The sequence below is a fragment of the Tachysurus fulvidraco genome, chromosome 26 (assembly GCF_022655615.1).
Source record: "Tachysurus fulvidraco isolate hzauxx_2018 chromosome 26, HZAU_PFXX_2.0, whole genome shotgun sequence".
Lineage (NCBI taxonomy): Eukaryota > Metazoa > Chordata > Actinopteri > Siluriformes > Bagridae > Tachysurus > Tachysurus fulvidraco.
The window spans coordinates 1,173,605-1,194,795 of NC_062543.1; the positions used below are offsets into that span (position 1 = coordinate 1,173,605).

General features: G+C 41.6%; 1 protein-coding gene across 2 annotated transcripts in view; it reads left to right on the plus strand.

Annotated features, from left to right (window-relative positions):
- Positions 1 to 3,909: 3,909 nt before the first annotated feature.
- Positions 3,910 to 21,191, plus strand: part of eng (endoglin) — a 43,990-nt gene continuing 26,708 nt past the window's right edge. The window contains exons 1-3 of one of the 2 annotated variants that reach the window (XM_047809118.1): positions 3,910 to 3,964; positions 4,825 to 5,042; positions 19,665 to 19,810. In XM_047809118.1, coding sequence (XP_047665074.1) covers positions 4,982 to 5,042; positions 19,665 to 19,810 — 207 coding nt within the window. In that variant the 5' untranslated portion in view covers positions 3,910 to 3,964; positions 4,825 to 4,981. Of the gene's footprint in view, positions 3,965 to 4,824; positions 5,043 to 19,664; positions 19,811 to 21,191 lie in introns of those variants that run through there. The other variant, XM_047809119.1, reaches the window with a different exon arrangement.

Here is a 21,191-nt window from a genome sequence, read left to right on the forward strand (position 1 = left end):
TCTGCCTCGCCATGTGCCTTGCTCCCCCATCTGCCTTGCCGTGTGCCTTGCTCCCCCATCTGCCTCTCCGTGTGCCGTGCTCCGCCAACTGCCTCGCTGTGTGCCTTGCTCCACCCATCTGCCTCACCGTGCACTTGCTTCCCCATCTGCCTCGCTGTGTGCCTTGCTCCCCATCTGCCTCACCGTGCACCTTGCTCCCCGCATCTGCCTCACCATGTGCCTTGTTCCCCATCTGCCTCGCCATGTGCCTTGCTCCCCCATCTGCCTTGCCGTGTGCCTTGCTTCCCCATCTGCCTCTCCGTGTGCCTTGCTCCCCCAACTGCCTCGCTGTGTGCCTTGCTCCACCCATCTGCCTCACCGTGCACTTGCTTCTCCATCTCCCTCGCCGTGTGCCTTGCTCCCCCATCTGCCTCGCCGTGCACCTTGCTCCCCGCATCTGCCTCACCATGTGCCTTGTTCCTTATCTGCCTCGCTGTGGGCCTTGCTCCCCCCTCCTAGATTTCGGATCATGGTCCCCTTGGATAGTGTCATTAATATGGGATTGGCGTTTCGGGAGCCGCGCCTTGAGGGGGTTAGCCGGACTTTTGGGCATGTGCTTCTGTTTATGTTCCGTGTCACATGTCTGCCCCGCCCTTGTTTCTCTGCACACCTGTCCCCTATGTGTTCATTGTCATGTCTATTTAACCGTGCCGATGGCAGCGCGGAATCATCGTCAGTGTATGTTGGTCTTCCTCGTCCTTTGTCCTGTCTAGTTTTCGTCCATGTTCCTGTCCAGTGTATGTAAGTTATTAAACCTATTTATTTGAAACTTCCTGTATCGGGGTCTGTCTTCCTCCTCCTGCTGTGATAAAAGAATGTGTCATTCTGACATACTGAGCATTGCAGTAATCAAGTCTGGATGAAATAATATCATGGATAAAAGTCTCAAGATCTTAAATGTGAGAAAAGTTTGAAAAAGTTTCCTAAGCTGGAATAAACTGGATCTGACTAAGGAATTCACCTGTTTGTCAAATTTATATTTAAGATTAGTTTGAGTCTTTTCTTGTCGACGGAACCTCGTGGCACTCCGGTGATGAGAACCGTGCAGGATGAGAAGGCTCTGATTTACAGATAAAAACAAAATCACAGGCAAATCTGAAAAATAAATAAATCTGACAATAGGAATAAAAAATAAAAATAAAAATAAAAAAATAAAAAATAAATAAAATAAAATATAAATAAAAAAAAAATAATAATAAAAAAATAAAATAAAAATCTGACAATCTGTGAATATAAAATTCATGCATGTTGTTTGCTGTCACTTTATTGTGTTACTAAAATTAGCTGTAAGTCTAATGATTTCTAAAGGAAATGATTTCCACTCCTTTGTGGCCTATTTCTTGCTCCATGTTTTACTCCGGACATGAGACTGTGGTGGTTTTCAACACTGCCACTAAACTGTGTGTGTGTGTGTGTGCGTGTGTGTATATGTGTGTATATATATGTGTGTGTACATACGTGTGTGTGTGTTTGTGTGTGTGTCTGTGTTTGTATGTGTTTATGTGTGTGTGTGTCTGTGTGTGTGTATATATGTGTGTATAGATATGTGTGTGTGTACATACGTGTGTGTGTGTTTATGTGTGTGTGTCTGTGTTTGTATGTGTTTATGTGTGTATGTGTGTGTGTGTGTGTGCGTGTGTGTGTGTGTGTGTTTGTATGCGTATATGTGTATATGTGTATGTGTGTGTGTGCGAGTGTGTGTGTCCATATATGTGTGTGTGTTTGTGTCTGTGTTTGTATGTGTTTATGTGTGTGTGTGTTTGTGTGTGTGTGTCTGTGTTTGTATGTGTTTATGTGTGTGTGTGTGTGTGTGTGTGTGTGTGTGTGTGTGTGTGTGTGTGTGTGTGCGTGTGTGTGAGTTTGTTTGCATGCGTATATGTGTATATATGTGTGTGTTTGCATAAGTGTGTGTGTTTGTGTGTGTATATCCGTGTGTATGTGTCTTATAATGTTGCCGGGACGTTTCTGCAAAAAAAAAAAGCAGGGTTAAACTAGCCGCATGTATATTATAAGACTGCGGCTTGTAGATACTCATCAGGAATAAAGCTGGAAGAGGAAAGTGAGTGTCCATGACATTGTGATTTTCTGTACCACGATGAAAGATCTTACTACAAAAAAATGGTATGCAATAAAGACGTAACAAAAGGAGTTACACAGTATAAAGTCTAAAGTTTGTATAACCCTTCTCATTTTAATCTGGGAGTGTTGTTTTTGAAACATACCTGTATTCCTCAGGTATCACAAACTAATCTTTATGCCATGATTTGGTTACAGCATATTAAATCACAGTATATGAACACAAACTGATCATTGCTTAGATTTAAAGTGAATGCAGAACTCCACACATGCACGAGAAATAATGTTAGATACACAATTTACTGCTACTAGTAATTTGTAAGACAGAGATCCTACTGCTAGTATATTTTGAGTGACAGCTGTATCGTCCAATCAGCAGTAAGACTTCCATTCGCAAACGATAACACAACCTTTTGTGGTTTGTTTCCAGAAGCATGAAATAAAATTATTTGCTGTTTCTTATACTGGACAAGACAACTGATGTGAACCAACAACATCCAGTAATCAGGATTCCAGGGGTGTGACTATTCGACTGTCAATCATGTATGCTTTAAGCACAGAAACATAGACGTGTGTGTATGTGTGTGTGAATTTGTGAACTGATTCATTAAATGATTATGTCTTTTATTAATTTAGTTTAAATGATAGTGTCTCAGACCTTGAGCTTTTGAGCTTTTGTGTTTGCAGAAAACTATCATTTGTACATGGAAAAGCTTGTTGTGAGTCTACAGTTGTGTAATCCAAAATCTATACTGTACATAAACAAATAGCATCTAGAGTAGAATAAACAGGAGAAGCACCAGTTCTCTTCTGTTCTGCCTAAAAAGTGTAGTAAAGATAGCAGGGTGCAGATAAAATCCTCTGATATCATGCTGGACGATCTAAAAGATGTCTTCATGCTGCTACAGAATACCCACAATGCACTGCTGTGTATGCGGTGGGATGCAGTGTGTCTATACCAAGCCTTATTCTGATAATAGCTAAATCTTTTATTTAATTGACATCATTGCCTTCTTGTATATGACCAGATTTACTAGAAATGTTTTTTAAACACTTTTTCCTAAAAAACACAGAAATGTGGTGGAAGGTTTACATTCAGCATTTAGACGGTTAAGATGCTCTGCTTTGTCCTTTTAATAAATAATACTAAAGCCAGTTGAGAGACTTTTTACTGCTATGTTTCATAGAGCAATTAGACAAAAAAATCTATTTTTATTTTTCATATTTGGTAAATAAATGATTAAGAGCAAGATAAAATGTTAAAATGATTTAAATTAAATTATTATTATTTATACTTATATTATATATATATATATATATATATATATATATATATATATATATATTTTATACTTTTTATTTTTTTTATATAATTATGAAAATATACGTGGTGAATCTTTTTGCAAAAAAAGTGCATTTCTGTTTTATATCTACTTATTTGGAGAGATAAAAAATCGTTGTATAATATAAATATTATATATAAAACAAGAAAATTGTACAAAAAACATATTTCGAATATAAAATGTAGAAAACTAAAAATTTAAATTATCTATAAAAATGTACTTTATAATTAAAGTAATAATTTTAGTAATAATTTTCCCTCTTTATATGAGATATTATGTAATTGTGTTAACGCTGTTGAACTGAGACAAAGGGAAAGTCAGTTAATTGGCGTTAATGGATGTGACGTCATCAACGCCAATTAACTGACTTTCCTTTGCGCGCCCTCTAGCGGCTGTTTTAATGCAGTACATACAGTAGAATGAGTAGGAAGTAGGCGTGGCTTGCTTTAGACCGGCTGCTCTCTGATGTGAAACTAAAAGCAAAAAATTCTCTCGAGTGTTTAAAGGTGAGGTCTTAATGTAATTAACGATGAATTTATTTTTGTCTTGTCACTAATAATACAGCTTCAGATGTAAGCTTTAAGTTTCAGATGTGTTTATTCTAAAACTGTGCTTAATACGGCTCACATGTTATCATGGTTACGTGCGTGGGCGCAGGATAGGAAATTTTACGTAAACTGAGGTAACTATGGTAACGCTTTACGGTTAATTTATTTTATTTTATAGTTGTTTTATTACAAAAATATAAAACATAGACGTTTAATAGTTGTGTTTCTAGATATTTATACAATACAAGTTTATAGATGTTTAATGAACATATTTGTTTATATCACGTGCACATACATTGATGCATAATTTGGTTCTTTAGCAAAAAAGATTTTTGCTAAAATTTAACGTTTAGAATAAAAATAAAATAAAAAAAAAAATAAAAATAGCTGTAGCCGAACTGAGTTATAAGGAAGTTTCAGCTAAATCAGAACACACACACACACACACACACACACACACACACACACACACACACACACACACACACACACACACACACACACACACACACACACACACACACACATTCATGGTGAAATTTTTCAGCAGAGGGTTAGATTGCCTGCTGTGAACCTTTGATCACTGTGTATATAAAAATCTATATAATACTAAACAATTACATACAAATTGCTTTGCCCAAGTCACGCATCTGGATCTTATCAGGCTCTTTAGCATGCCGTGATCCAGCAGGAACTTTTACAGAGCAATCCAAACAGTGTAAGAAAGAAGAAAACAGAGGCATCTTCCATGGTCATTGGTTAAAATGAGCCCCATGAGATTTCCCCCCTTAACGCCGCCTCCTTTTCTGCCTTGCCAGGAAGCGTCAAGGCCGGACGGGTGTGATTAGTGCCTGAAATACAACCAAACACACTCTCATACACTCTCACACACGCACATTGCTGGAACCTCAGGTGCCGGCTCACAGAGGGATAAACTTCATAACTGTACACTCCAGACGGACACCAGTTTGAGACATGGAGATCTTCAGAACTACTTTGTCTTTGCTGATGATCTTCACTGCTGCTGCAGCTTCAGGTAACACTGCTGTCTCACGCTGTTTCTGTCTGAAATACAAGAGTTCATAACAGGGCTCCCTTGAGGGTTCCTTGGAAGGTTTAGGTGGAACTTGTTTTTTCTTTAAGGGAGAAGGTGTCTTTGTAGGTTTTCCCAAATGATTTAACCAGATATCTTCTGTAGGCTTTCAGCTGTCAATGGAAATGTTTAGAATTGAGTATCGTTTTGTTAATGTGACAGTAATAATGTGATAATAAGAAATGAGCACTTTAAAAGATCTGGAATTTTTCTCTCAAGCATCTTTAATCTGGAATTTAATGACATTCATATTTCTGTACTAAACTTAAAGAACACTGGAGAAACATCTTTATTTACAGAGAGAAAGGGTCTCACAGAGAGAAAGGGTTCTTTATGGGTTCATTAGAAAATTAAGGGATCTTCACTTCCAAAAAAGAGTCTATTTGAGCTGGAACTGTCAGGGTTCCTCACATATAGACAATTGAAAAACCTGCTAGAAAACTAAGCTGTATTTTCCCCATATACGAAAATATGTTTTAATCTAAACTTATTCACGTATATGGAAAAATAGAACTTCCATAATTATGAGCTTCTACAAAATGTAAAGACAAAAAAAATCAACAAAAATACGAGGCAGTTGAAAAACAGTTAACCAAAAAAAAAACCTCTTGAAAATGAAAATGAAATGTAAAAGTAAGAAGAAATAAGCTGTTTATTTTTTTTTGAAAAGCAATTTGTTTGTTTCTGTGTATTTCTGTGCATTTAGCTACATGCTGTTTTGTTTTCTTCATGTCCTAGACTTTTATTTTGAAAATGAAATGTTGCATTGTGGGATAAAGCGACTATGGAATCGTGCATACTTTGGAACAGTCATTATTCGTGTTGTTGTACGAGTGAGGATCATTATGAGGTGTATATACAGTATAATACAGTAAAGCAGTTTGAACCTCAACCTCAGTCCACATTCTGGTACTGAAGTGTCACGTCTTATTATAACAGTACAGCAATTCCAACCTTCGAAGGTTATTCCGAAGAGTCCTGTTGTTAGACGCGAAGCCACGTGAATATATCGCGTAAGGAAATTCTGCTCAATATGAGGAAACGCTTGTTGTTATTAATACCTCTGCTGGCTAAAAGAACCCTCTATTCTTTCAACAGTGGGCGTGCATCATGGTATATTTATTCAGGTTCAGATTCCTGAGCACCAGCCAAATTGGGACATTGTTGTGTGCTTGGGAAAAAGCCACTTATCGAAGTAGACGTGTCGTTATCATGTAAATATACGTCCTGATTATCAGCTGAGATTTTAGCGACTTTTGCACGAGACACCCGTTGTTTGGGTAGATGGTGGTGTGGGAAGAGTAGCAGAGTTACTGTCAGAACCGCAAAGAAGTTTCACCTCCCAGAAACTCACGTCCTGAAGTGTTCCTCTCATACTGTACCACTCAACAAACTATCTATCTATCTATCTATCTATCTATCTATCTATCTATCTATCTATCTATCTATCTATCTATCTATCTATCTATCCATCCATCCATCCATCCATGCATCCATCCATCCACCCACCCATCCATCCATCCATCCATCCATCCATCCATCAATCCATTTATCTATCTATCTATCTATCTATCTATCTATCTATCTATCTATCTATCTATCTATCTATCTATCTATCCATCCATCCATCCATCCATCCATCCATCCATCCATCCATGCATCCATCCATCCACCCACCCACCCATCTATCTATCTATCTATCTATCTATCTATCTATCTATCTATCTATCTATCTATCTATCTATCTATCTATCTATCTATCTATCTATCTATCTGTATGTATGTATGTATGTATGTATGTATGTATGTATTTATTTTATTTTATTTTATTTTATTTTATTTTATTTTATTTTATTTTAATTGTCTATTTATTGTTACATGTCATTGGGACATCTGCAAAACAAGTTCCTGTTCTCGTTTACATTTCTTAGCAGCTATAAACAAGTCTTCAAGTTTCTGAGATACTATATGTACAAAACTCTGACACTGATGACTCCTTTCCTAACCTCCCAAAAATGATGTCTTTACCTCACAGTTCATGCAGAACATCCGCCGTACTAAAGTCTTAGTGATAAGCTGTTACTATAGAAAAGTGTTAATCAGAACGTGTACTTCATCGACACTGCGGTGTAATGCTGCGTGTACGTGTCCATGTCCATTAGGGTCGACGGTTTGTTTTGTACTGTAGCTCCAAATCCAGGTGCATTCTGGGTTATAAATCTGGTCGTTGTGGTTGAATTCGGATGTATTTTCTAGGCAGAAAGTTCTACTGTATAAAATCAGTGCAGACTTAATGAGCTCAGCATTGTGAAGCCTTTATGTCAGTTTATAAATGTTTGAGCTGATATATAACATATATATATAACATATATAACATGATGGAAGGTGTATGGGAAGTGATGTACAGTGGGCTGAAAAAGTTTGTTCCTACTATGCCATTGAAATGGAAAAAAAGAATCTCTGTCTTACAAATTATCTATAAAAAAATAGAATATAAAAAATAAGTAATTCTATTTAGAAGAATCAGACCTCTAAATGTCTGAATGCTGTGAAGGACGTGTCTGTATTATATCCCAAGGTTTACTTGCACTTATGGATTATTTTTACAAAACTGGATTCCCATGATGCACTTGTTTAACACTCAGCTGAGACAACATGTGTATGAAGAAAGAGAGCGTGCGAATGTGAGGGAGACATAAAGGTAAAGAGATAGACAGCATGCATATAAGAATAGAAGATTGAAGGAGAAGGAGAAGGAGAAGAAGGAGAAGGAGAGCTGCAGTGGAGCCACAGGGAGCGATAGAGCTCGGTGATCAGGGCGACATTACATAACAACTGTAACGAGTATACCCAGCATCCCAGTGGCGTCACTGGCTCACTCCTGCCCCGCCGAGAAAGAGACGGAAAAAATAGGCCGCCAGGGAAACAGACGGAGAGAGTCGGCGAGATGACGGACGTCTCCTCTGATGTTAGACAAAAAAATGTGAAAAAACAAAAAAGTTAAATCAGAGAGAGAGAAAAAAATCCCCCTCCTGTAGACAAATAAAGCACTTCCTTTCTTTCCAAATGAGTCTGGCTATGTCTGAGACAATTGACCCCATGCCCAGTTGACCTCTGTGGGGCAGACAAAATGTGCTTGTCCTTAAATCTCAATACTCCACCTTCTAAATAAGCACAAAGACCTGCAGCTAAATGCTCCAAACAAAAGCTATCCAGTTCAAACATCCCACAGACCCAACCTGAATGTCCTTGACCCAAAAGACCCAGTTTAAATGCCCCTATTTAAATCTCTCAAAGTAAATGCTCTTGGAAACACACCCTGGCCCAAATGCCTCTACCAAATGACCCCATTTTTATTTAATCAAAAATACAACTGCAGAATTAAAATTTTCAGATATCTTCAGCTTAAATGGCTCAGTATAAATGCCCCTGTCCTAATATCCCCTGTCTCAGATGCACCAACATTTAAAACTCTGGAAACACCTAAATCAAATGCCTATACTAAATACCCAAATATTTTCCACTTCCCTGTTTGTCTTGCCCATACATCCCTGATGTAGGTGCCCCAAAGTAAATCCCCCTTTCCTAATGTCCATGTTCAGGGTGCCCCGACATGAATGTCCTGTGAAATACCTCCATCTCCAAAATGCCCTGCCCTTGGCCAAAAATACCAGCATCATTGTGCCTTTAGCCCAAAGGCCCCATATGCCCCAAATGCCCCTAGCCAAAATGTCCTGCATGCCACCAAATGCCCTCAGGCAAATTGCCCTACAATCCAAAGCCTTTACCAAATATCTTCTTTCCATAACCAAATGCCTCAGTCAAAACACAACTACCCCATTTGTCCTGACCAAAATACTGCTGTCTAAATGTCTCTGGCAAAAATGCCCCAGCTTTAGTGAGCCAAAAGCCCCAAGCTAAATCTCCCTCTCCTGTTCCTGAACCGAACACACCAAGCTACAATTTATAGTCCAAATGTCCTTGGTCCAAATGGCACAATCTAAATACCTCTGTCCAAATATCCCTGACCCATAAGCCCCATGTAAATGCCCCTGTCCAGATGTCCTTGGCCACAAATTAAATGCCTCTGGAAACAATTTTCTGCATAAAAGGTCATTAGCCAAAATATTTTGAATTAAATACCTCCATGTCAAAATGTTAAATGCCCCTGCATAAATGCACAAATGAACATATATGCTCCTGGCCAAATGCCCCATTCCAGACAGATTTCTCCTTAACGTTGAGTCATGTATCCAGTTAACACTCGAGAGCAGGCAAAAAAACAATACGCTAAATTTAGCAAGCTCACATTAGCATATAGCATCGGGCTGTGTTTTCATTCTCGCACACAACTGCCCCCCCCGCCAGACAGGGTGGCAGGGAGACCCAATGACGCGACCTCTTGTCGCTCCTAGAGTCTGATTTTTATCTTTAAATTGCAATTAACAATCCCCCTGTCTTTTCCCCCCAGACTCCACTCGACTGCCAGTTCTTTCGTTTTTTTTTTCCCTCACCAACCAACCCCTGCCTCCCCAATCCCCCCACCCTTGCCCCCGTCTTCACTTCAGCTGACTCTGTTTTTGCCCCTTTTCCTGTGTGTAATGCATTTTTCCTTTTTTTTTTTGTTTTCACCTCAGAGCGTTCTGTGTGGGCTGACAGAATATTTTCAGACGGTGAAGGCAGCCGTTCTATCCGACGTTCCGACGGAGCTCGGTGGAATTTTCCACTCGAGTCTAATTCCCATTCGAAGCAACATGTTAAGACAAGACACTCATATAAAAGCCAGAGGAAGATCAAAGCAGTGCTGGTGGAGATGGGCTTAATTCCCTTAACACTTCTTACTCATAAACGCTGCCTGATTTTAATGAAGGCCTTCAAGTGTCACAGTGTAGAATTATAGTACTTCAGCTCCACTGAACATAGATGAGCATATAACATCTGTCTGGTCATTTAGGAGTAAAAAAAAAAAAATGAGTAAATAAATAAATATATAAATAAATAATTACACCCCGAATCATGCCTTAAGATTTTTCCACATTCATTTATCACGGTACAGCGTCATACTGATATATCGTCTGCCTCCTATGCCAGACTTCCGAGAGCTGAACGGCTCATTAGCGCCAGGCTGAGATAAATCTCAGAGCCGCTGTTAGCACTAGAGCGTCGGCCGTCTGGACCGATAAGGATCGCCGCTCACTGCCTGACCCTCTGTTGTCCTCAATCACTACTTTTTTTTTCTGAGGAAACTTTTCAACACAAGGCTAGAGAACGTCTTGTGTAGCTCTTCTTTGTGCGCTCGGTATACAGTGATGTATAATAACGTGTTATTGTGTTATAGAATAAATCTGATCCAGGATTTAAAACATCACATTTGTGTAAAGGTTTTATTTGATTTGTTACTGCATGAACTCCGTCCAGGGTGTATCCTGCCTTGATGCCCGATGACGCCTGAGATAGGCACAGGCTCCCCGTGACCCGAGGTAGTTCGGATAAAGCGGTAGAAAATGAATGAATGAATGAATGTTACTGCATGAGCTGAAACCTGAGCTTTTCTTAAAAAGTTCTGGAGATACTTTGGTATCTCCAGACCTAAGTTTGCTCCTATCATACTAACTTATAGTAACTTATGTAAGTGTAATAACACATCTTTAAAATGATCTGATGATTCTAGATATACTTACAAATAGAGTTCAAATAAACAGATATAAACAGACATCATTCTGAACATTTAGTAGGTTTACTATCACTTACTGTATTATGTCCAGCTACTCCATCTATCCTCATTTTATATAAAATTAAATTACGTGTCATTTCATTAAATAAGGTGTAAATAACCTTGTAGGTGGGCATGGTGACTTAGTGGTTAGCACGTTCGCCTCACACCTCCAGGGTCGGGGGTTCGATTCCCACCTCCGCCTTTCTATGGTAGGTTGATCGGCATCTCTGGAAAATTGTCCGTAGTGTGTGAGTGTGTGAGTAAATGAGAGTGTGTGTGTGCCCTGTGATGGGTTGGCACTCCGTCCAGGGTGTATCCTGCGTCGATGCCCGATGACGCCCGAGAAGTTCGGATAAGCGGTAGAAAATGAATAAATGAATAAATAACCTTGTATCATTCATTCATTCATTCATTCTTTTTCTACCGCTTAACCGAACTTCTCGGGTCACGGGGAAACTCCAAACTTACGATTAAATCGGTTGTGTAAACGGCTTCGTCACTGCTCGGAGATGTGTCTCTCTGGTGCCAAACTCCAGGAGTAAACTTCTAACACTGAAAATAAACACATAATTGTTGATGGACTACATCTGGAGTTATGTCCGGTTCCTCTGAGACAGCTTCTCTGCCTCACTCTGAGGAACAGGTTTTCAGTTGAGGTCAAACCCAGCATTTTTCAAATACGCTGCTAATCATCACAGCGTTTGCTGCTCGGATCATTCCTCACAGGCTCGCACATAAATCTTCCTTTGGGTCAGAGTCATCAGCAGTGTTTGTCGCTTCTATGCGAAACATATGTTTGTGTGCAGCGACATCAGCCTTGAATGATTAAGAGCGCCGGAGCTTCCATCTGCTCGGCGGAACGGGCTAACAGCCTCGGCTAAACGAATCCTTCCTCCATGAGCCGTGGCGCTAATTAATGCAGCAAAGACGGATGAGCTCTCTGTGCCACGCCGCGTCCCGCCAACACCACCAGCTCTTCCTCATTCACTAATTCATTTGTGAATAGTTAGCGTTCTGTTCACGCTGTTGTTCCTGATGATCTGTCATGGCTGTAAAAAGTGCACCCCGATGCCCCAGAGACGTGATGAGGGAGGAAAGTTGTCGAGAAGCGAGTTTGCGTTATTGGTTAAACACAATTACTCTCGACGTCACTTTTAAATTGTTTGGTGAGAGAAATGTGATGTGTTTTTTAAAAGAATTAAATTAGATTAGATTAGATTAGATTAGATTACACCACAGAAGTGCTGAATCCTGGTATTTCTAGACCAGCAGCTCTACACTCAACACTCTATATTCTATACTTCTCACTCTGTACTCTATACGCTATACTCTATACTCAACACTCTACACTCTAAACTTTACACTCAACACTCTGTATTCTACACTCTGTATTCTACACTCAATACTCAATATTCTATACTCAACACTCTATGCTCTAAACTTTACACTCAACACTCAACATTCTACACTCTGTATTCTACACTTAATACTCAACACTCTATACTCTATACTCAACACTCTACACTCTATACTCTAAACTTTACACTCAACACTCTGTATTCTACACTCTGTATTCTACACTCAATACTCAACACTTTATACTCTATACTCAACACTCTACACTCTAAAGTTTACACTCAATACTCAAACTCTATACTCTTTAATCAACACTCTATATTCTATACTTCTCACTCTGTACTCTATACGCTATACTCTATACTCAACACTCTATATTCTATACTCAACACTCTACACTCTAAACTTTACACACAACACTCAACATTCTACACTCTGTATTCTACACTCAATACTCAACACTCTATATTCTTTACTTCTCATTCTGTACACTATGCGCTATACTCTATACTCAACACTCTACACTCAGTACTCTAAACTTTACACTCAACACTCAACATTCTACACTCTGTATTCTACACTCAACACCCTGTGCAACACACTCAATACTCAACACTCTACACTCTACAGTCAACACTCTACACTCTGTATGATACACTGTGTACTCTACATTCTATATTTTATACTCCACACACTGTTCTCTGCACTATAAATATTCTATACTTTACTTTAATCACAGGTTTCTATTCGTGGTTTCTATAGTAACAGCTCATTAATTACTCATTTAAGGTTCAGGGATTTGTGAAGTTTCCAGTGTCGGTGTCTTTGTATCAGTAAGTCTCTGAACTTCAGGGTTATTTATGGAAGGAGTCTCAGGTGTCAGGCTTTTTGTACCAGTCAGATGTGAAACTGTAGCTTTAAGGTTTCTGACACAGCCGGATGGAGGGTTTTACGCTTCTCAGTAACAACCCATTTAACAAAAACTGAATAAAAAGGAGAGAAGTCTGGAAAGTCGTTTGAGTTCTTCATGAACCCTGAAATAAAAGTGGAACTAAAACTATTTTCTCAACACGGAACCATACATGCTTGGATAAAAAATCTCCTGTAAGCAGGATATCTAGCCTGAATTGTCCGAGAACGGACGGATTTCATTTCCGTTTTTCTCTCAGGAGGATCTGTAAGTATTAGAAATATATCAGAGGTTAAAAGTTTTTATTCATCATCGTTTGGTTGCTAATTTTAACTGTATTTCTACATGTTTTTACTGATAATACTGTAACATCATGATGAACAGTGAGCAGTTATGATTCATTCAGACTTTACTGAATAAATGACTCAGGTAGGGATTTTTTGGACTGGGGTTAAAGGTCACAGGACAGCTCGGGTCTCTGTGTGCCTCTGATAAGGGTTTGTTTGTCTTCCTGTGGATGGTTAGGCCAGGGTCAGTGGCCACGGAAGCGCCAGGACAATAGGTGTGTGGAGCAGAGGCAAGACTTTTTTCTTTCACTCGTTCATTCGAACCCCCTTCACTTCACCCTCAGGCTCCACACACACACACAGTCAGTGCTGCGTTATCCTCCTCAGCCTTTAGACTCTTAATCCTGCACACAGTGTAAAGCACATGGGGGCAGGATCTAATCTACAAACTCATAGAGTTAGAAACTCTACAACCTACACACCAGACGCGAGAGGCGACAACCGACACACCAGACGCGAGAGGCGAGACGCGAGACGCGAGAGGCGAGAGGCGAGACGCGACACACCCAGACGCGAGAGGCGAGACCCGACACACCCGAGACCCGACACACCAGACGCGAGAGGCGAGGAGACGCGAGACGCGAGAGGCGAGACGCGAGACGCGAGACGGGACACGCGAGACGCGAGAGGCGAGACGCGACACCCGACACCCCCAGACGGGAGAGGCGAGAGACGACACGCGAGACGCGAGACGCGAGAGGCGAGACGCGAGAGGCGAGACGCGACACACCAGACGCGAGGAGGGGACGAGAGGCGAGAGGCCAGACGAGAGGCGAGAGCCGACACACCAGACGCGAGAGGCGAGAGGCGAGACGCGGGACGCGAGAGGCGAGACGCGACACCCGACACGCGAGACGCGACACCCCAGACGCGAGACGCGAGACGCGACCACCCCACACGCGACAGGCGAGACGCGGACACCAGACACGCGAGAGGCGAGACGGGACACGCGAGACGAGAGAGGCGACACAAGAAGGGGAACGCTACAGGGCGAGACGCGACAGGGAGGCGCGAGAGGCGAGACGCGAGACGCGACACCAGACACGCGAGACGCGACACCACACCACGCAACACGAGAGGGCGAGACGCGAGAGGCACCCGTACACGCGACACCCGACACGCGAGACGCGACACCAGACACGCGAGACTCGACACCCGACAGCAACACGAGAGGCGATACGCGAGAGGCACCCTACATGCGACACACTACACGCGAGACTCGTACACCCTGACACGCTAGACGCGACACCCGACACGCAACACGCGATAGTCGAGACTCTACACCCGACACGCGAGACTCGACACCCGACAGTCAACATCGAGACGTAGAGTCACCCTACACTCTACACCCTACACTCTATACTCTACACCATACACTCTATACTCTACACCCTACACTCAACACTATATTCTATACTCTATATTCACCCTACATTCTACACACTACACTCTATACTCTACACCCTACACTCTATACTCTACACCCTACACTCTATATTCTATAGTCTATATTCACCCTATACTCTACACCCTACACTCTATACTCTACACCCTACACTCTATACTCTACACCCTACACTCTATATTCTATAGTCTATATTCACCCTATACTCTACACCCTACACTCTATATTCTGTACTCTACATTCTATACTATATATTCTGCACAATACTTTTAACTCTACATTCTATACTCTACATTTTATTCTCTATATTCTACACTCTATATTCTGTACCCTACACCATATACTCCACACTATACAGACTGTACTCTACACTCTAGACTCTACATTCTCCATTCATTCTTTTTATTCTATATTCTACACCCTACACTCAACACTCTATATTCTGTACTCTACACTATATACTCTGCATTCTACACTCTGTAGTCTACGCTCTATACTCAACACTCAACACTCTACACTCTGTATTTTATCACTCTACAATCTGTACTCTTCACTCTACACTTTTTACTCCACACTCCATATTCTAAACCTTGTACTTTACATTCTACACTCTACTGTAATCTACAGTATACTCAACACTATACACCCTTCACTCTATACTCTTCAGTCAACACGAATTTGGACTTCTGAAACTTTCTATCATGGCCTGGATCAGCACTTATGGAGCAGCTCACAGATTTCATGCTTGTGAACATTAGAAATTTATTCTGTGTCACTTTGGCTTGATGGTGTATAACTAATAAAGCTTATCATCAATAAACCAGAGTGTCGTCCAGAACACTCGTGGACACGAGCTATGCGAATTGATTAATGCACTGCACAGATAATTAGGCTTGAGCGTTAGTATGCTTCCATCGTAGCAGCTTTGGAAACTCATCACAGAAAAGTCATCTCGACTTCCTGAACTCTCCTCTGGTAAGAAGCTTGCAAGAGAATCTGCAATCATACGCATTAGACCCACCGTAAAATCGAAATAATAGGAAACAATAAGCGAGCGCCTGGTTGAGGAGTGGCTCCGACTTTCTGACGAGACTCAATAAAGGAAGTTGCCGTTTCCAGGATGTAGACGTTTGCTGCCAGCTGAGGACAAGTTCTTTGAGGTTCAGGAATTTTTTTTTTTTTTTTTTTTTTGCTGACTGGAAGCCTTTTGTACCTCGGATACTGTAAGTGAACTCGCAAAAGAAGAAATGATTCTGCTTGATGAGGTTTTACATTTTTTTGCAGATTGTGGTGTTAGTCTTAGAATTTTTCATCTTCCAAAGGCATCGTCGGGTGTTCGGATACATATGATGTGATATATCAACTCTTTCCATTTTACAGAGAACACTGGAAGTACGGAAATCTGAAGGTTACGGCTTTACAAAGCTCTGACATCCTTTTCTTCATGTTAAATAAACATAGCTTCACAGGAAACATTTATTTACGCTCTTCATGTGGAGCACCAGCCATTATGTGAAGTCACTGTTACAGAACAGAAGCACATTAAAGAAACAATTCCTGAATATGAATCATTTTACTGAATCATTTACAAGCTTAAACAAAGCAAAAGTAATTTTAAAGGCACAATGAGGTGGAATGTACACACCGTACCCCTGTGTGTGAGAGCGCGCGCGTGTGTGTGTGTGTGTGTGTGTGTGCATGTGTTTGTGTGAGTGTGTTTGTCCAGTATTCAGCAATTCTTTCATGAGTCACTGTGTTCACCTTTTTAGCAAGCAAATGGGACTCCCTTATGAGTGTGTTTTGGCTCAGAGTGAGGTCTCGGGGTCAAACAGGAAACTGACACGCTCATACACGCTCACACACACACGCACGCGCACACACACACACACACAAACATGCACACACGCGAACACACGCACACACACGCGCAAACATGCGAGCACACGCACACACACATATACTCTCACACACACACACGCAAGCACAAACGCACGCGCACACACACACACACACACACACACACACACACACACACACACACACACACACACACGAGCGCACACATACACACTCTCACACACACACACAATCACATACACATACACACACACACACACACACACACACACACACTCACACACAGTCTCACACACACTCTCACACACACTCTCTCTCTCTCTCTCACACACACACACACACACACACACACACACACACACACACACACACACACACACACACACACACACACACACACACACACACACACACCAAGGAAAAAGTGTAAGGCAAATGAACGGCTCATAAAGTGATCACGATGTACAACGACAGCTATCGTTTTATCTGTTGTATCTGACAATGAAAAATGAGACACGCTGTCAGAATTCCCAGCTGAATCCAGGAGCAAATGGAAATCCTCAGCCTGAAGGCACAGTTTGCATGGGAAAGAGTCGTCCAGCTGCTGATAAAGTAGATTCTACCTCATTTAACACAGAAACGTTTAGCAGAGGCGTTTAGTGACATCGGCATTTCCTGGGGTCATGTTCATCGGTCAGCGCAAACGCAGCGCTGAGTCTGATTTTGGTGACTGATAGATGCGACCTAGCAGAGACCCCCACAGCGGCAGCTGAGATAAATCTCCTCTCTGTCACAGGCTGTTGACTTTTACAGAGGATTAAGGCCCGCTGTTCATGATACAGGCAGCCGTGAGAGCCGTAAACCCAGTTATGGAACGTCGTCTTCATAAGAACGTGTCTGGAAAAGACGGCTAACAGTCAGTATGCCATCAGGAGCTCGTCTTCTAAACATATCGCTTCCTGTTGTCCTCGCAAACATGCTGAGTTGCTGTTACTCCTCTGCCTGAAAACAGTGTAGAAGGAAGAAAAAATTGGTCCTCTGGGTTCTAAATCACAGGCACTATGTGTTAAAGACGAGCAGAAAGGGGACAGGTTTCAGAGTGTACTACAGAAAAAGACCTAACAGACTCTCTCTCTGTCTCTCAGTCTCTCTCTCTGTCTCTCTCTCTCTTTCTCTCTGCATCTCTCTCGCTCTCTCTATCTGTCTGTCTCTCTCTCACTCTCTCTCGGTCTCTCTCTCTCTTGCTCTCTCTCACTCTATCTGTCTGTCTCTTTCTCTCTCGTGCTCTCTCTATCTGTCTGTCTGTCTGTCTGTCTGTCTCTCTCTTCCTCTCTCTCACTCTATCTGTCTGTCTCTCTGTCTCTCTTTCTCTCTCTCTTGCTCTCTCTCACTCTATCTGTCTGCCTCTCTTTCTCTCTCTCTCTCTCTCTCTCTGCACTGCTATCTGTGTCTGCATCTCTTTCTCTTCTCTCTTCTCTCTCCGTCTCTCACTTCTGGACTCTCTCACTCTCTCTACTCTCTCTCGTCTCTCTCTCTACTCTCTCTCCCACGTCTCTCATTCTTATCTGTCTGTCTGTCTGGTCTGTGCTGGTCTGTCTCTCTCTCTGTCTCTCTTGCTCTCTCTCTCTCTCTCGCGTTCTCTCTCTCTCTCTCGCGTTCTCTCTCACTTTCTCTATCATGCTCTAGCTTCTATCTCTCTGCTATATCTCTCTCTCTCTCTCTCTCTCTCTCTCTCTCTCTCTCTGCCTCTCTCTCACTTTCTCTCTGTCCCTGTCTCTCTCTCACTTTCTCTCTGTCTCTCTGTCTCTGTCTCTCTCTCTCTCTCTCTCTCTCTCTCTCTCTCTCTCTCTCTCTCTCTCTCTCTCTCTCTCTCTCTCTCTCTTTCTCTCTCTCTCTCACTGTAATTCCACACTTTCCCGGACACTTTGTGCTTGTTTTAAAAGCTTGAGAAAACAGTCTGCAGTTATAATAAATAATTATATTGGAAATATGACTCTAAAAAATGCAATAAAAAAACACACCTTCTCGTTTCAGCCAATCAGAGACCGTACAGTTACTGTAGTGCGTTACTGTGTGTTAGTACCACAATCACAATGAAGTATAAACAGCTGTGATCGATTATTTTCACACTGTGTGTTACACCTGACCTCTGTGTGCTGTTGTGTTTTTCATTCTCAAACTAGACTCCATCACACTCCAGTTTTTTTTTAACAACTCAAATACCTGGTCATGGACTCTCCATCACGATGAAGAGAAAACGAGTGTTTATAGATAGAATGAAAGTAAAAAGAGAGAGGGAGACACAGAGTCTGGACCAGGCTCCAAAGCCTTCATGCCAAGCCCTTAAAACAATGAATGCGGTGCCACGGGTTACACCTCAGCAGCCAATCGCACCCTTCATCTTTCAGTTCAAACATCAACCGAACGGCGCTGCTGATTGGCTAGGAAATGACACATGACCCGTCACTTCCCCAGGATAGACTCCATTTACTTCTGGGAAACATCCATTGACCCAGGCGCCAAATAAAGACTCTGATAAATCATTTCAGCATCTCGGGATAACAATATCAGACACGCATTTGCCATCGCCGAAGTCAGGGTTTACTGAAGATCAGGGTTTCAGTGTCATGGGTTTTAATTAATCAGCAGAACTGTCTGAGTGTGTGAGTGTGTGTGTGGGGTGTGTGTGTGTGTGTGTGTGTGTGTGTGTGTGTGAGATGAATGACCTGCTAATTTAATAATAGTGCTCCATCATTTAAAGTGGAATTTTTGCTAAAAGTGGAACAATGACCAAAAATTTCCTCTAATTATAGCTTCAGCTTTTTTTTTTGCATTTTCACCAAAATGACATCATCTCTGTAGGCATATATGTGAAGAATAAAAAAATACTGAATGCGCAGGATCACAAGACAATATCACAGATTCCCCAACGATCTCTAATTTATTAACAAATAAACTTCGCTTGTCTTGTCAGATTTTTCGGACTGCAAACTGATGGGGATTTACGGAACCAAAAACAACTTCATCAGCGTGGACGAGATACCATACGAGTGCAGGACAAACTTCGTCACAGAGAACGGGACAGAAGTGCACATCATCAATCTGCGCATCAGTCCAGAGGTACGTCCGGTACTTACAGTAATCTGAGTGCTCCTAATCGCCGTCACCCTTTTCCATCAGTTTCCTTTACTAAAGAACGACACGTTCACTTAAGTTACAGCAGTGGTTATATAAACGCTCGTGCCCTCGACAGCTCTCTTTTTTCCCTCTATTGAAATTAATTATAAAAAAACAACAAAAAAAAAAAACACAGCATGTTACAGAGAAACCACAAAGTATAATCTCATACATACTGTAAGCTGTTACAAGGTTGTAACACTGGAGACTCTTTCCAATAAACATAATCAAACATTTATCAGCTTTGTTGTTTAAGTCCCTGTTTACGAGTGGTTACTATAGAAACGTATAAGGTTTTAGATTGAGTGCATTTGTAAAGACCTGTACATCATATTCAGAAGTAATCTAAAATAAAAAACAAAAAAGGACATAAAAAGCCCACGTCTGGTTTTGACAGTACAAGGGTGTATCCTGCCTCAATGCCCGATGACGCCTGAGATCGGCACAGGCTCCCCGTGACCCAAGAAGTTCGGATAAGCGGTAGATAATAAATGGATGAATGAATGAATTAAACAGTTGTGCGTTTTCATTTCCTCCAGACGTTAAAGGTATTATTGGTCATTTTTAAATGAAATGTTCTGATCGTGATGTTTTACTTATCAGCACAGAGTCGTACCCATTACGAGTGCACGGTCTACTCACTGTTTACCGTCAGGCAGGTGAATTTGGTAAAACAAGACGACGCATCTCATGTCCTGGAATATTTATTAACCACTTTAATGTGAAATAATACTAATCCCCTTCTACAGAAGCAGACTGTTGACATGAAGCACTATATCAACCTCCACAGTATAAATGAGACCTAACAGAAGTAGGGAACCTCATTTCAAGCTCCCGAAACCTTTAATCACGACTCAGAGCGAAATCCCAAACCTAATACCCTCTGTCCGAATTTCTAAACAAACTCCATCTGAACGTTTGCTTAGACTGCTCCTCTCCTGAGGGGCTGACTTTGTTTTCTCAAAGCATGCCGGAGTCAGATTGATGCCAGATGACCAGCTGCACTGCGGTTCCCGCGGGGGTCGGAGAAAAACAGTCAGGACATTTCATCTGAACGGCCACAAAAAATCTTCAACACGACAAGGAGATTGAGCGAGTGAGTGAGAGAGCGAGTGAGAAACTGCTCCCTGAGGTGATCGGGGTTACTGCAGGAGGGTGAGAATGAGTCGGCTTGGGATCTCTACAGGGAGCGAGTTTGCTCTTCCCATCACCCAGAGTGTGTGTCAAGGGTCAGGATCAGTGGTGTCTTTGTGCTCAGTGCCATGTTTACTAATGGCAGAGACAGGATGAGGACACCAAGTCCAACACTCCAAAAAGTTCACCA